This window comes from Zootoca vivipara, chromosome 3 (assembly GCF_965207765.1).
Source record: "Zootoca vivipara chromosome 3, rZooViv2.hap1.1, whole genome shotgun sequence".
NCBI lineage: Eukaryota > Metazoa > Chordata > Lepidosauria > Squamata > Lacertidae > Zootoca > Zootoca vivipara.
This window is the reverse complement of record NC_142586.1, coordinates 74,126,767-74,142,963: the sequence shown is the minus strand read 5'-3', so window position 1 is coordinate 74,142,963 and position 16,197 is coordinate 74,126,767. Positions and strand designations below refer to the sequence as shown.

Below are 16,197 nucleotides of genomic sequence, written 5' to 3'. Positions count from 1 at the left end.
TGGGTGGCAGCAAATTAGAATCCCCTAAATGCATTGCCTAACGTGAACTTAATCATATTATCCGGTAGCCTAAAATGGTATCCACTCAAATGGGGATCTCAGGGGAAGCAGAGAAATGAAGCAACCAGAGGGGAAAAAGGGAAAGCTAGGAGGAATAGGTGGAGGAGATAAAGCAGAGCAACAGGGGTAGGGGGATGGAGCAATCAGTGGGCGGCACAGTGATCAGAAAAGAGGAGCAACAAGACACCCACCCACAGGTAGAAATGGAATCCCATAATAACGATTCACTTGAACTTACTTGTACAGTTTTTATATGAGATGTGCCCAGCATAAAAATCGCAGACCACCACTTTCAGCACCACTATTATCAAAAACATATGAGAAACTAGTCTTGATCAATCCTCATGATTTTTACACCATCCAATCATATTACTCTGTTTCCATATATGCTCTGTGATTTAATGGTGATGATGTTGGCATCCTATGTAATGCTCATAAACATCTACAAGGATCCATGTTTCTATGCCATAGTAGCACTAGCATGTACAGTGGTACCTCGGTTTAAGTACACAATTGGTTCCGGAAGTCTGTACTTAACCTGAAGCGTACTTAACCTGAAACGAACTTTCCCATTGAAAGTAATGGAAAGTGGATTAATCTGTTCCAGACGGATCCGCGGAGTACTCAACCTGAAGCATACTTAACCCGAAGTATGAGTGTAATTGGTTCTGGAAGTCCATACTTAACCTGAAGCGTACTTAACCTGAAGCGAACTTTCCCATTGAAAGTAATGAAAAGTGGATTAATCCATTCCGGACGGGTCCGCGGAGTACTGTACTTAAACTGAAAGTACTCAAACCGAAGCATACTTTAACCGAGGTATGCTGACTAGTTGAGCAACACAGTATGCTGTGGTAGTTGACTAGTTGAGGTATGCTGAGGTAGTTGACTAGTTGAGCAACACAGCCACTTCTCCTCCTCCCTCCCTGCCCGCCTGCCCACAAAGCAGAGGCAGCCCTGCTGCTTCCATTCCTCACTTGGTGGAAGGGGTCCTTCCCATAGCTGCCAAGTTATCCCTTTTTTAAAGGGATTTTCCATTATGCTGAATAGGCTTCCTCGGGAGAAAAGGGAAAACTTGGCAGCTATGGTCCTTCCTCATAGAGTAAGGCATTGTGGGTGAGGTCACCCAGTGACTGCCTGTGATGCCACCACTTAGTCACTATGACTATGTCAAAAGATTGGTGTTTAAAACTTCAGGTTGTGTCAATAACTTAATTTGTTGTCATCACAGCAAAGCAACAACAGTGCAGGCATTCAAGGGGGTATCTCTAGTTTCCACCAGCTCCCCTACCACATCATAGTCTGGGCCTGCAGGTCCCCCAGTTCCCATGGGTGGCTTTTCTGGAGCTGCAACAGAAAGGAGGAAGCATAAATGTCCTGTTCTGCGAAAAGTTAAATTGAGGATCAAGCACTCAATTTCCCCCCAAAGAATAGTATTTTATTGAATATGAGTCCTTAAAATTCAGCCTAATTTCACAGGAGATTTCAAGTCTTAAGCCTATTACTGCAGACATGGCTATATATCACTCCTTATGCTAAGAAGTTCACATTTCTTTTCGGTACTCATCAAGTGGATGGTGCTCTTGCAACTTGCACTGGCCTGATTACAGTCCCTGGCATAAGAGATAAACCACCGCCACCCCAATGCTTTTGTAGTTTAATAACAGTATAGTTTAACCCAGTGATTTCTATTATGCTACAATTAAAGACAAGAGCCAGCTTGAGGGTGATGTGGTGGAGCTATTGGCAATCCTTGCAGACTTTACCTGAGTGAGTTCCAAATAATTGTTTCTTTGCAGCACAAGGAATCAGAAGCAGCCTGTTTTTACCTAAGTGTCCTCTCCAGCTTCCAGTTTTAATGCTGCAGCTAAGTCCCTATTATGACCAGAGCTTAGACAGCCTTCCTCACTGGTGGTGGGAGGGAATTACAAGATTCAAAAGCATGAATGGGAAAATATGTGCTTTCCTATTAAACAACAAAACTTCTATAATCCTACCACCGCGAGTGTATATGTACTTTGTAGAGCATATGACTTACTAGCATCAGAAACTGAATTTATTTTGGTGGGAGGAAAATGTATCTGATTTATGTGGGGGTAATTAACAAAAGGCTAGACTAGATGAACCCCAAACCGGAATTAAGATTACCGGAAGACATATCAACAACCTCAGATATGCTGATGAAATAACCTTGATGGCAGGAAGTGAGGAGGAATTAAAGAACCTTTTAATGAGGGTGAAAGAGGAGAGTGCAAAATATGGTCTGTAGCTCAACATCAAAAAAACTAAAATCATGGCCACTGGTCCCATCACCTCCTGGCAAATAGAAGGGGAAGAAATTGAGTCAGTGAGAGATTTTACTTTCTTGGGTTCTATGATCACTGCAGATGGTGACAGCAGTCACGAAATTAAAAGACACCTGCTTCTTGGGAGAAAAGCAATGGCAAACCTAGACAGCATCTTAAAAAGCAGAGACATCACCTTGCCAACAAAGGTCCGTATAGTTAAAGCTATGGTTTTCCCAGTAGTGATGTATGGAAGTGAGAGCTGGGCCATAAAGAAGGCTGATCGCCGAGGAATTGATGCTATTGAATTATGGTGCTGGAGGAGACACTTGAGAGTCCCATGAAGGCAAGAAGATCAAACCTATCCATTATGAAGGAAATCAGCCCTGAGTGCACACTGGAAGGACAGATCCTGAACCTGAGGCTCCAATACTTTAGCCACCTCATGAGAAGAGAAGACTCCCTGGAAAAGACCCTGATGTTGGGAAAGATGGAGGGCACAAGGAGAAGGGGATGACAGAGGACGAGATGGTTGGACAATGTTCTCGAAGCTACCAACATGAGTCTGACCAAACTGCGGGAGGCAGTGGAAGACAGAAGTGCCTGGCGTGCTCTGGTCCATGGGGTCACGAAGAGTCGGACATGACTAAACAACAACAACAATTAACAAAAGAATCAGCTGGGTGCCTAGATTCAAAATGTGAGGCTTTGCATGTCTGCTTACAGTTCTTGGCTACTCTGCCTATCCCTCTTGCAATGAACAAATCATACACTGTTAAGTTTAAAAGCTTTACTTACTATAGCCAAATGTCTGGTTCATGCATTATTCTGTGCAGCAGAAGGTAGAACAATGGTAGATTACTCTTCGATGCAAAATACCACATGTAAACTGAACTACATACTCCCAAGTTCAGACACATCTATCCATGACAAGAAGAGATTGATGAAAGGAATAGAAGCAGCTTCACTCCCTCATGGAGAAGAGGGTGTGTGGCCTAGCTCAGTCTAGGAACAGAACTCTCTGATCTTAATCCCTCCATGCACTAATTAGCACTCATGCATAGCTGTTGGGTGGCTTGCTTAAGTTACTTCTTACCTTCACCTTTAAGCACCTCACCATGCTCACAATCACACAGAGAGTTTTTGCTTATTTATTCAAACGATTTAAGGACCTCTGGACAGTTAAGTGTCCTATGAGATCGCCTTACTCACCTTGGATGAATAAAGACATTGGATTCTTATCTCATTATGCATGATCAAGCTTTCTTTAACGCCTCAGCCCTTGTTTTTTTTTCCCCCAGGACCAATTGCAGTCATCAGCAGTCGTTAACAGCCATCTACAGGTTTACCACTCCCATCAGCCCATCACCCCCACCCCCACCCTCTGAATATACATAAGGGTTTGGTGGATTCTGTTTCAGTGTATCTGACGAAGTGTGCATGCACACGAAAGCTCATACCAAAATAAAAACTTAGTTGTTCTTTAAGGTGCTACTGAATGAATTTTTTTATTTTGTTCCTTTCACAGTTCAGGTTTACTCGAAAGCTAGTCCCAGGCTGTTCAATTGTGGGGAAACCTTTAGCCCTCCAGATCATGTTGAACTGCAACTCCCATCAGCCCCCAGTGCACATGGCCAATGACCAGGAGTGATGGGAAATGTAGTTCAACAACATCTGCAGAGCCCATTGTTCCTTGCTTGGGAGTCACAAGTGGGGGAGAGCGCTGTTGTGCTCCCGCTCTGCTTGCGGGCTTCCTAGAGTGAGAAGAACAGGGCGCCGGGCCTGTTTTGGTTTAATTCAGCATCAGCAACATAGTAATGTTTCCTTATATTCTTACAACACACACACTTAAATGATGTCCTGATATTTTGAACTGCATCTCCCATCCCCTACCAAACTGGCTGGGGCTGGCGGAAGTGCAGAACAGCTGGTGGGCACCAAGTTACGGGGAGGCTGAAGTAAAATGGCGTAAAAGAACCGGAAGTTTACGTCCGACTGTTCCTTTGAGCTTCACGCGGCGCTGCGGGGGCGGAAGTGGGAGCGTGTCGAAGGCGAAGATGAAGATGAAGCAGTCCAAGGCGGCCAAGCGGTGAGGAACGCGGCCCGCGTCATGCCCTCTCTCCCCGCCGCCCTGCGGCTCCCAGGCTCCCCTCATTTCGGGTGCTGGGAGCGAATGTTTAGAGGAGTCCTGGGCGCCCGCCGTCGCGGTCCCTTCTGATCCCCTCCTGCCCCGGCGTTTGCCCGCCGACCCTCCAGACCCCGCCTGCGATACTTTTTGCGCGCGTGTAGCTTCTGAAACCTAGATGTGCCGGGGCTCAAGTCACGCCATTCGCCTTAGGATTTCTCCACATGTGGGAATGCCGCTTGCAAGAAGCACGGAGGTGCTCTGCAGATGCTCAGAGTTGCCCTCTTCTTTGTAACGGCTCCTCGCGTCTTGTGGCCGGCGCTGAAAAACATGCCCTTCCCTAACGTGGCACTACTGTATAGGCATGATTCGTGGCCCCAGTCCCCTGCAGAGCCTGTGTCACAGAATGGTATAAGCTAAACAAGCTGTAGCTTAGGGCCCCACTCTCTTGCCCCCCCCCCAAAAAAAATTAAAGGAAAAAACACCTTGATGTACATTTCCAAAATATAAGATAAAAAACAAATGAAATAAAACCTACATACAGCAACAGTGCTCCCTAAAATATAGCTGTTTTGCTCATTTCTATATATAGAGTGCCTACATTCTGCATTTGCAAGTGGCTTTAGATACCTATTAGCTCCGTAAATTACCATATAGCATATATTCAACACAAAAACCCAGCAACAATTTGTTGTTGACAAAGGAAAGCTGGACATATAAATGGCCCCATTACCTTAGGGCCTCATCAAACCTACCGTAAATAAATCTGGCCCTGGAAGGCACCCTGAGGGTCATTTAGTCCAACCCCCTGCAATGCAGGATTCCTGCTCACCACCGTCCCAGCATTGGCTCAAACCAGCAACCTTCTGGTTAACAGCCAAACGCACTGACCCATTGCACCACAGAAGTTCAATTATGGGAGCAGTTGTGTATCTGTGCAGTAGTTTGCCCCCAAAGTTCTCATAGAAGCAAGATTGGGCTCCAAGATTGACTAAAAGAAACACACACATAAACAGGAGTCTCTCAACATGAACACCTCCTATAGCGTCTGAATGGTTAGCTTGCTCCTTATCAACAAAACATAATATTGCTGTTGGTAGTTGGAACTGTTGTAGCATTTAAGAACATAAGATGAGCCTGCCGGATCAGGCTAGTGGACCTTCTAAGTCCTGCATCCTATTCTGGCAGTGGCTAGCCAGATACTTATCGGAAACCACAAGCAGGCCTTGGGCGGCGGGGGACACAACCCATTGTGCAAGTTTCTAATTGTGTGTGGTGGGGGATTTAAATTGTGGAATTGTGTTACAGCAAGCCCGCAGCTTATGAGGGGGTTACATTCCTGGGGATTGTGCCTAAAGCTAAAATCGCGTATAATCATAAACCCATTGGGTCCAGTAGCAGGTGAGATTGCCAAAATAATTTTCCCTGGATCCCCACCACTTTTTTCTTTTTTCTTTTTAGAAATCTTTTTGACATGTGTGTAAAGCTGAATGCACACAAGTTAAATGTGCATAAGTTATGGGCTTACTGTACTTTATTTCTGCCTTTGTTTTGATTTTTCTGATTTCTATAAATTACCTAAATATAGTTAAATGAAGGAATTTGCCATACTTACTCAGGTTAGTGTGTAGTTTAGAAGGCTTTTAGCCCTTAAAGCTAGAGGAAGTAAAATGCTAAAGCTACACATTAATCTGAGTATGTATGGCAGATATATTGCAAGTGGTCTGACTTGCTTTTTTTTAAATAACAAAACTGTAAGAAGTTATTTTGTTATGTGATATGACACGAGATTTGACAGAGCTTTAAGTTCAAGGGGTACCAGACTTGGTACACTAGGGAAGATATATGCACTTCTGTAGCCTTTCACTCTTGGCAAATATTTTTCTAACATTTATTTATTTCATTTATTAGATTTATATACCGCCCTTCATCATAAGATCTCAGGGCAGATCAGAGAATAAAATAAAGAATAAAAGCAAGTAACTAAGTAAAACAAAATAGCAAAACAATACCCCTCTTCTCACAGACATCTGCAGGACCTGCCTGCACCTGCAGATGAGCTACAATGGTGCATGAATCTTTCCTAATATACCAAGACTGGTACCCCTTAAATTTAATATTTGTCACATCACACAACAAAATAACTTAATAAAGTTTTGTTATAAAAATAATTTTGAGACAAGCCACTTGCAGTATTTTTGGAAAGACAGTACTGTATAATTGCACCTCCTCTCAAGTGCATACCTGAAATTGATTTCTGGCAATGTAAAAGTAATCATACAAGAATCAGAGCTGTCTCCTGTTTGTTTTTCTCCTCCTACATAGTGATTATTTCCTGGCGGTCTATGATTTCTGCATTTTCCTTTAATTGGAAAACTGCTGCGGAAATCATCTTGTAAGATTGAAAGGCAAGGTAGAAACATCTAAGCAGAAGTAGGAAAAACTGCAGGCTATTGCTTGAGATGTGCCATGTGTTTATTTTTCCAGAAGTCCATGGCCCATTGGCTCAGGAAGCAGACATATGTGCAGAGACTTCTCCGTATGTGTACTTACAGCAAATGAAACACTCACATTGTACTAATTCTTCAAAAGTAATGATATGCACAATCTGCTTGTTTGTTTGCATGGATATTATTAGTTTGTTTTACCTGTAGTTTATGCTTTATAGGACAGTACTAAATGGGATCTGATGATCAAATTTATCTCTTTAATAGCAAAGCATGTGAGAAAGATGCTGCCACTGTATCAAAGGAAGATTATGTTGTGGGTCAAGTGGCCAACAGTCTGTTTCAAAATAAACCCTCTGCACGTGACACAGGTTCCCTGGTCCAACTCTTCAGTGCTCCTGAGACTGAAATACAGCCAGTGTATGTTGCTGTGCCAAGAGTAAGCACATATTTTTTCTTATGTAATTCCCAAAATGTGAGTTCAGTTCCCAGTACTGAAGTATGCCAGCATTTGGAATGTTTTACATCCCTTAAATAAGACTGCAAACTGTTGATGTTAACTGTTAACAGTTCCATATTTCAACTCCTTAACCAGGCTGTGAGACTATTGTTTGCATTCATGTTACAGACAGACACTGAAGATGACAGATCATTTTGTTAACATAAGGATGGTCATAGCACCCATATTTTTCACACTATGTTCTTGTTTAAAACTGTTGATACATCCTTTTTGGTGTTGCGGGTGGAGGAACAAGCAGCTGATAATTTTTTTAAAAAGATTATCAAAAACAGCAGCTGTGCCATCATGATAAGTCTTGGGTGCCATAAAATATTTTAATGATTGTTCCTTTGTTGAAAGCTTATGAAACTTAAAGGTGCTCTTAAAATATATTTGTCAGCTGTCATCGGTAATGCTTCATCTTTTTTCTGACAAAGGAGAATCAACAGAGTGCTTTGCCACCAACAAGTATTATAGACCGAGCCTCTAAGTTACATTGGGCTTCTGAAAGCAGAATTTTATCCAGATGTTCCCCCCCCTCAAATTACCTGATGAAAACCACCCACCCACCCAATACAATCTTGTTAGTTGTGTGATTACTGATAAAAACAACATAGAATTTTCTTTTAAAAAGAAATACATGTGTTTTTCAGTTTTGGTAGAGGCCTGATTAATACTTCACCAGTGTTGCGTGAGAACTGTTTTCACTAAGGCTGGTCCAATGCACAGTTCATGTTTGTCAATAGAAACTGCATTATAAACCCAACTCAACTGCTTCTTGCGGGGCTTCTGTAGTATGGGACTACTAGGCCATGTAGTATCGACTCTGATTATTCAGATGCAGCTTGTGAAATGACCTGTGTGTGAAATAAAAAACCTTAAAAAGAGAGTCAATAAGCCCTTTAAACCTGATTCAGTTTAATTCTAATCATCAGTACCTTTTTAAAATTGCTGTTTAAAAATAACTTTCAACGTAACAAAACAAGGTATTATGCTTGAATGCCTTCAGCAATTATCTCCCATTCTAAAATTGCAAACTATTACAAAAACCATCTCAAAAGTATGAGATCCTCAAGATTATTTTATACAGTGGTACCTTGGTACTCGAATGGCTTGACTCCCGAACAAATCACCTCCCGAACCCCGCAAACCTGGAAGTGAGTGTTCCAATTTGCGAACGTTTTTTGGAAGCCAAACATCCGTTGCGGCTTCCGATTGAGTACAGGAAGCTCCTGCAGCCAATAGGAAGCCGCGCCTTGGTTTTTGAACAGTTTCGGGAGTCGAGCGGACTTCTGGAACAGATTAAGTTCAAGAACCAAGGTACCACTGTATCTTAAATCACATGTGAGAAGTTGCTTAAGGTATTTTTTCACATAAAAAATACATGAATAAAGGAATGGGGTGGGGGCATCATAAAACTGAAGTTATCCCCAAAGTACATGTTATCTTATTGCTGCCCGGTGACCTTGTATTTCCACAACCCCGTGTATGACCACGTTCTAACTAATTCTTTAAAATCACTTTTCTAAAAGGAATATAAGAAACAGAAGCTTACGGAAGAAGAAACTGCCACAGAAGTTCAGAGTTTGTCTAGTAAAGGAGAGCCTTTGAAAAAAAAGCTAAAAGCTAAAAAGAAGGATCTCTCTCTTGCAGAGAAAAGAGTAGCAAGCAGGTAAGTGGAAACACTTTAAAACTGATTAAGTTCAGAATAATCTATTAAAGGCAACCACCTGTCCTCACTCCCCTATGGTCTGACTTGAAGACCATTAGTAAATCTTACCAAATTCAATAGCAGTTACTCCCAGGTAGGTGGGGTTAGGATTACGGTCTAAACTGTTTGTTTTAGTTTGCAGCACTTAATATAAACCAAATTTTATCATACTTGTCATTTCTGTTGATTGGTTATCTTCTCTGGGTCCTAGGAATGAGACAGAATTTAGAAATATAGAGCGAATTAAGGCCAATAAATTTTGGGTTTTTTCGTTGAGCAGTGTACATTTTATAGAATGGCACTGTTGTAGAAGTAAAGGTGCTATGTCTTAGATTAAAACAATTTGAAGGCCAGCAATGATTAATAGAACAAAACTATGCATGTTCCTTCAGAATTAAACCTAACGTGAGTTCAGTTGGGCTTACTCTCAGGTAAATATGCACAGAATTGCAGCAACTGAGGCTACATAAGCATGTGAAAGCATGTGAAATGTGCACTGACTCCTAGAGTATAAATTGTATCATCTACTCAGAAGCAAGTCCCATTTAGTCGCATTCCGTTCAGTGTGATTTACTCCCTTATAAGTGTGTAAGAATGTAGCTTTCATTTATTTCACACTCAGCCCCACTAAGGTTTGTTGACTGCTTGTTGCTTGAGTGACAGTAATTGCATGTTTTCAATATAGTTGTTGTCAGTCTCTCTAGCAATGTTGTCCGTTCACCCCACCCGCTGCTTCCCCAGACAGTGGTTAAGTAGAGTTAAAATGTAGATTTTTTTTGTGACTATTAAGAAAACACCTGCTAACAAAGTTGTTGTACTTTTTCATGGTTTATCAAGGGAATGTGCTTTGGATGAAGCAGATGAAGAGGAGGAGAAAAAAGAAATACAAATTAAACAAAAACTGAAAAATAAACGTTCTAAATTGGTTTCCCAAAAGCTTTCAGATGAAGATGCTGGACTAAAACAAAAGAAAACACAAGTTAACCTGGCTGAGGAAATGCTAAAGAATAAAAGAACTATTTTTGTGGGCAATTTACCTGTTAGTTGTAAGGCACAGGTAAGTTTGTAATATGTGGGCAGAGGAGTTGTGGTCCCCAGTATAGCAAGTGTTTTCAGGAATTTGTTGTCCATGCCCCCATTTTTTAATCCTTATAGAAGTTTTAGCGCCGTATATTTTTCTTTGCTTCTTTGACCTAATTGAAGATTATATAATTCAGTTACAGATAAATCAGATTTCCCAGTTCTGTGTTTTCCTACCCCTCCCCCATTTTTTTAAAAATATGATATTGTACTTCTTGTCCTTAATACCATGAGCCAGATAAAAGTTGTGTATGGATGAAATATTTGCTGCTTATTATTTTTGCTCACATTTGCTCTGACAAATTGCACCATATGATTGTTTCAATTTAGATGCTGAAGACGTTTTTCAAAGAATATGGGCAAATTGAATCAGTTCGTTTCCGCTCTTTGGTATGTTTTGTTTGGTTGTTGATTTTTATAATATTAGCTGGATTAATCTTCATGGGGAGAGAGTCTCTGGGCAAGAGCAAAATTGTGCTGTTTGTAGGGAAAGTAGTGGCTCCTTCCACTTTTACCCGTGAGCTATTGCTACTTTGTTCTCATACAGCTTCCCTAGCAAAAGGGTTACGGTAGTTTTGTGGCTTGAAATTTGTCATAGTATAAAAGATGCTGGTTTTTCCTTGTTACCTACCTATTGCTTGTTCCAGTCTTAAAAGGCCACAACAGGCAGCTGTGATGGTGCTGCCATTTGGAACTGGAAGAAGTAAAGCTGGAGGAGCAAAGGAGGTGAGGGGGAATATGGCAGGATAGGAACAGAAAAGCATCTTACCAAGTGTAAACCAATTTTGGCTTGGCTTAGCCAAGGCATAATTTCTAGTTAGCACACATCTTCCCAAGCTCTCTATCCATTCTCTTCCAAATGGTGCTGGGCTTTGTAGCTAGCAGGAAGTAGCATCAACATGACCTCAGAAACCCATGTCCTTCCTCCAGCAAGAGATTAGGGAAGGATCTAGTATGGTGTTGAGTTCATAATGTGATATGATAATGGCACAACACCTACCAACTAATGCACTACTTTTTTCCCTTCCCTTTCCAGATTCCAGCTGAGGCTACTGTATCCAAAAAAATGGCAGCCATAAAGTAAGTTATAATTTTTAATACATCTATATATATAAAAATGTAAAAATTGTGAAACTGTGTGTTCCACTTTTCTCCATAACCGCTTGACCGATCGTCCTGAAATTTTGACACAACGATCCAGGCCACTCCCCGAGCATTGTTGGGAACAAAAATCCCTCAAATCACACACCTGGCCAGGTATAGACCTGGTTTTCCACCAAGTCAAACAGCGCCCTCAAGTGGCATTATACCTTCCTCCACCCCCTCCCTTCCTGTGAAATCTAAGCCACACCCACAAACCAAATGACATCATCAACCAAGCAACTGAAACCACCAAGTCGGCCATTATCAGACCCCTAGGCACAGCGAGGGGGTTTCTCTTTATAATTTAGTGGGCGTTGTGTCACATGCGAGGCTCCGGCGGCCATTTTAATTAAGGGCAGTCGTGCCCCTTTTAACCTAAGCTTTACGGTATATACTACAACTGATTGTAAGCCTCTGTGTCTTTTTTTTAAAAAAAACAACCATGCACTTTCTCTTCCCAGTTTAAATCCTCAGATATTTGCAGTGGCCACCCCCACCCCATTTAAAATCCCCTACCTTCCCCATGCCACTTCCTGGGTTTTTTATGGAACTGAACAACTTGGGTGCTTCAGAACGCGCCTTCTGTTGCCAGGCCCGGGCCAGGTAGATAATGTGGCCCTGTTTTTCATTTTACTGATTGTGAATATGCTGACCGAGGCCACCTTTGGATTCAGAGGCCCGTGCCAAGTGGCCCATATGACTCCCTCCTTCTGTCTGGGCCTGTCTGTTGCTACGGGGCTGTGGGGCTTCGCTATTTGACCCCCCGTCGGGATTCTTTAAGTAGTTCTCTGGTTCCCAGGGTGCATCATCACCCCCGATCCTTAATCTAAATATATAGAAATATATAGAAACGATGCATGTGCAGGGGCCAATGTATGGAGATACAGGGGGGAGGGGACAACAGAGGGCTCAGACAAAAGTAAATACTGGGAAATGGAACACAGAAACTGACAGCTCCTTCTCCAAGGGTGGGGGCCAATGTAGGAAGATTGGGTAGGGGCCAACACTCCCCAGGGACAACAGAGGGCTCAGATAAAAGTGCATGCTGGGAAATAGAACCTAGAAGCTGGCAGTTCCTTCTCCAAGGGTGGGGGCCAAGTATGGAGATACATGGGGGAGGGGCCAACCCCCCCCCCCCCGGGGACAACAGAGGGAAGGGTATCCTACCGAAACACAGGGATGAGCCGGGGTGGAGGGAGGAGGGGCAGGATATGTCATGGATTGGGACAGGGTGGGGGGGATCACAGGAAAGAACCACAGCAATGCGTGGCCGGGTCAGCTAATTTTTTTATAAAATGTGTTTAATTTTTAGGAAAGGGAAACTGTACACGTTTTCATTTAATATTATCTTTTTTCTCTTTAGCAGTTAAATTTTGTTAATTGTTATTTTCAAAAATAAATACATTCAGTAAGTTTGCTAAAGATCAGGGGTTCTTTCTACTGTTCTGGAACAAATTGGGAACTGATGTTATTCTGCCATTCATTGTGTTGGTTGGTATAAATGGTAGAGCAATGAGTAGTACTTTGTGCTATAGGTGTGGCATAATAAAACCATGCCCAACTTCCTACTTGGAAAAGGTAGAAACTATTTTCTAGCCACTTCCTTACTATTGCTGATTGATTTCAACATCCATTGTGCCAAACTAGTGCATTTTTTAGCCAAATGAAAGACTCCTTAAGATGCTTCCCAACGGGGCAGGAGTCTCTCTTATTCCAGCAAAATTGTCTTACATTTTTGTACTGATGAAAAAATATCAAGAGAGACTGATCCTGTGTATTCTGGATCAAGAACGTATACAACTAGACAGTTCCTTAAAAAGTTTGCTAAGTGCCATTGAATTCAGTAGAATTTGTGTCTTAGCAAACATGCTGAGGGTTGTGCAATATGTTCTAAAGCAGTGGTAGAGAATCTTTGGCTCTTCAAATGTTGTTGGACTCAAATTCAAAGGATGATGGGAGTTGTAGTTCAACTACAACTGAAGGGCCACAGTTTCCCTACCCCTGTTCTAAAGCCATCCATTCAGCTTGCAAACGTACATATATAATTTGTAATTAAATGTATAGTAAACTTCATTTTTTCCCCCTTCAGGCGAATGGTGCATCCTAATATGAAGTACATTAATGCTTACGTCGTTTTCAAGGAGGAATGTGGAGCCAATAACGCCTTAAAATGGTATTATTATTTTTTTTAAAAAAGAATACTTGATGCTGGATTTTATAAAGTATTACAACATGCATTTAATTAAATAAATCTTAACAAAAGACATATCCTAAATTGTAAATACCTTTTCTGAAATAACACACTGTGCAAACTAGGAAGGTAGCTGACTGTTTTTTTCTGATTATTTTTTCCTGTTATGGCCTTAATAGTAATGGAGCAGAATTTACCAGTGGGTTCCACATAAGAGTTGACCTTGCTTCAAAATCTGCATGTGTAAGTAATTCAATTGCTTTTGGAAGAAACCCCCCTCCCCCTCAGCTGCTTCCTCAACAGTCTGATTCAATTCTCCTTCTCCACTTGTTTTACAGCACGATAACAAAAGATCTATTTTTGTGGGAAATCTCCCTTATGGTAAGTGTTAGGTGAAATTTTACACTCTTTTCAAATCTATGTAGAATTCTCTTGCAGAAAAATGACAGTTTCAGGAACCCTTATGAAATATGTTTTTTTTGTAGCTTTTGCAGACTATAAAAGATTAAGAATGCATCAGGAAAGCTCTTAATGTAAATGTATACTCATTTTTAAAAGCTGCTTTCAGATATATCAATAATAATTTGTTTTGCCACAAACAGCAAGATGATGTTCATGATGTATTGTTACAGCTTAACAGAAATATATATATTGTACTGCAACTGTTCACATTAAAGTAGTTGCTGGTAGTAAAAAGTCCTACATTTAAATTTTAAATGAAAATATTTTGAATTTTTGCCACATACCTAAAACTCTTTATGTTTTAACACCAGCATACTTTTTTTTAAAAAAAAAAAATGTTTGCTTACAGAAATTGATGATGATACAGTAAGAGACCATTTCTCTGAATGTGGAAATGTAATCAGTGTACGAATTGTGAGAGATCGGAGCACAGGCATTGGCAAAGGTTTTGGTTACGTTCTGTTTGAGGTATGTCAACAGCTATTCAGTATTTGTGATGACAGAAACTTAACATTGTATTAACACTTAACACTTGCTGTGATTGAAGGGTAGCTGATCATATGCTCAGCTGTTAGCAACATTGTAACATTAAAACTGTAATGGCAGCCACAATGATGCACCTTCTAAAGAGTTGATAGAAATTGCTGCCAACTCCACCGAGGGTGACATCATAGCTAGACACCTCTAGAACTGAATGGTGCAGCATTGGGGAGCTGAGTTCTGGACTGCAGGTCATCATCCGTGACAACTGCCTGTGCTGACTGGAGATTTTGAGAGTTGAAGTCCAAAGCCCCACAGGTTCCCAATCCCTGGCATAGGGAAGGCACCCGTTATCATGCAGTAACTTCTGCAAAATTGAAAACACAGTTCAAAGCAAGCAGTCTCACACAACATGATTCCTGAGTTTTGCTGAGTATCATCTCTCCGCTCAGAAATATCTATAACTGTGAATTTGTAGCCAAGCAAATAGAATTGTTCTCATCAGAACTAAAAGCTCTGTCCTCATCATCTCTTACTCAGAAGCAAGTCCTACTGAATTCAGTGGTCTTACTTCCAAGTAAGTGGGGTTAAGATTGCAGACTGAGACAACAACTAAAGTAAAGATGGTGTCTTTACTCTTGTCTCACTTCTAATACCTTCACAGAGTCAGGTTTTTTTCAACACACTCCCAAGCTGATGTGCTGGGCCATCTGTATTTAATTTTTCAGTGAAATGTACATGTGTGTCTGTGGGGGGGGGGGAGATTATAGGAAGGAAGTTGAAGTAGGAAACCTTGTTTGCAGCACAGACTTGCTCACAGTTGATGTGTTTGTAAGCAGGAAAATTTGCATACTCATGCTCCAAATAATAGTTGAATGCAAAATAAGAAAATTGTAGGCAGTTGGATAGCTTTCCAGTGGCTATGTTACCGGTACTGTGCATTTTGGGTAGACCTGTATTTGCCTAGTTTTAAAGTGGATGTGCTGGCATGGTTTTTTTTTATAAAAAAAAACCCTTTTTAATTTAGCTGCTTTAAATATTTTTGTTTTATTGTTTATTGATTATGTTGTAAAGTGTTTTTTATTTTTTGTCAATTTTTCTGAAAGGAAAATAAATATTAGTTACCAAGATGTAAGATGAATGCCTAATTTTAGATGTTGCCCTTTATTTTCCTTAAAGACTACAGATTCTGTACACCTTGCACTGAAGCTAAACAACTCTGAACTGAAAGGAAGAAAGCTACGAGTGCAACACTGTGTTCAAAAAGAAAAAGCTCCACAGAAGAGTTTAGTCAAGAATGTAAAGAGCCCTGTTGGACTGAAGTATTCAAAGTCTCCTTCACTGAAAAATGCAAAAGGATTATCGAGTAACTCTTTTGCTGGTGAAAAAGTAACCCCAATGACAAAGAGCAAAAAAACCAAGTCAAAACACATAATGAAGAAAAAACCGAGAAAATCCATTTGAAATAGTTACACTGCAAGTTTTGAATTGTATTTTTTAATAAAATTTATTTCATAGTCTTTGGGGAGTTCTGCATATTCTGTCTCCAGAGTTTGAGTTTAGAAATTAAGCTGGATTAATTCATAATATTAACAACAGAAGTCACACTAAGGAAGTTCAACCCATCTCCACTCACTATGTAGTGATTTGGGGTCTAAAAGGAAAAGAAACTATCTACTCCAGTAAAGTTTACTTAGAAGATTTGCTAACCACA

At 40.9% G+C, this 16,197-nt stretch overlaps 1 protein-coding gene across 2 annotated transcripts; it reads left to right on the top strand.

Annotated features, from left to right (window-relative positions):
- The first annotated feature begins 4,372 nt into the window (after positions 1-4,372).
- On the top strand, positions 4,373-16,003 carry RBM34 (RNA binding motif protein 34). Of its 2 annotated transcripts, none has more exons than XM_035108419.3 (11): positions 4,373-4,434; positions 7,185-7,356; positions 8,949-9,088; positions 9,965-10,184; positions 10,538-10,597; positions 11,244-11,287; positions 13,440-13,523; positions 13,721-13,784; positions 13,880-13,922; positions 14,353-14,471; positions 15,663-16,003. In XM_035108419.3, exons 1-11 carry the CDS (start codon positions 4,403-4,405, stop codon positions 15,945-15,947), a joined length of 1,263 nt encoding a protein of 420 aa, XP_034964310.3. In that variant the 5' UTR covers positions 4,373-4,402; the 3' UTR covers positions 15,948-16,003. The 2 variants fall into 2 exon arrangements, with proteins under 2 accessions (XP_034964310.3, XP_088522574.1); XM_088666448.1 differs by lacking the exon at positions 4,373-4,434 and adding an exon at positions 6,918-7,009.
- Positions 16,004-16,197: the final 194 nt, after the last annotated feature.

Coding starts and splice junctions, on each gene's coding strand:
- RBM34 (XM_088666448.1), top strand. CDS start 6,933: ATGTGCCATGTGTTTATTTTTCCAGAAGTCCATGGCCCATTGGCTCAG. Junction 10,598..11,243: donor CAGTTCGTTTCCGCTCTTTG/GTATGTTTTGTT, acceptor TTCCCTTTCCAG/ATTCCAGCTGAGGCTACTGT. Junction 13,923..14,352: donor TGTGGGAAATCTCCCTTATG/GTAAGTGTTAGG, acceptor GTTTGCTTACAG/AAATTGATGATGATACAGTA.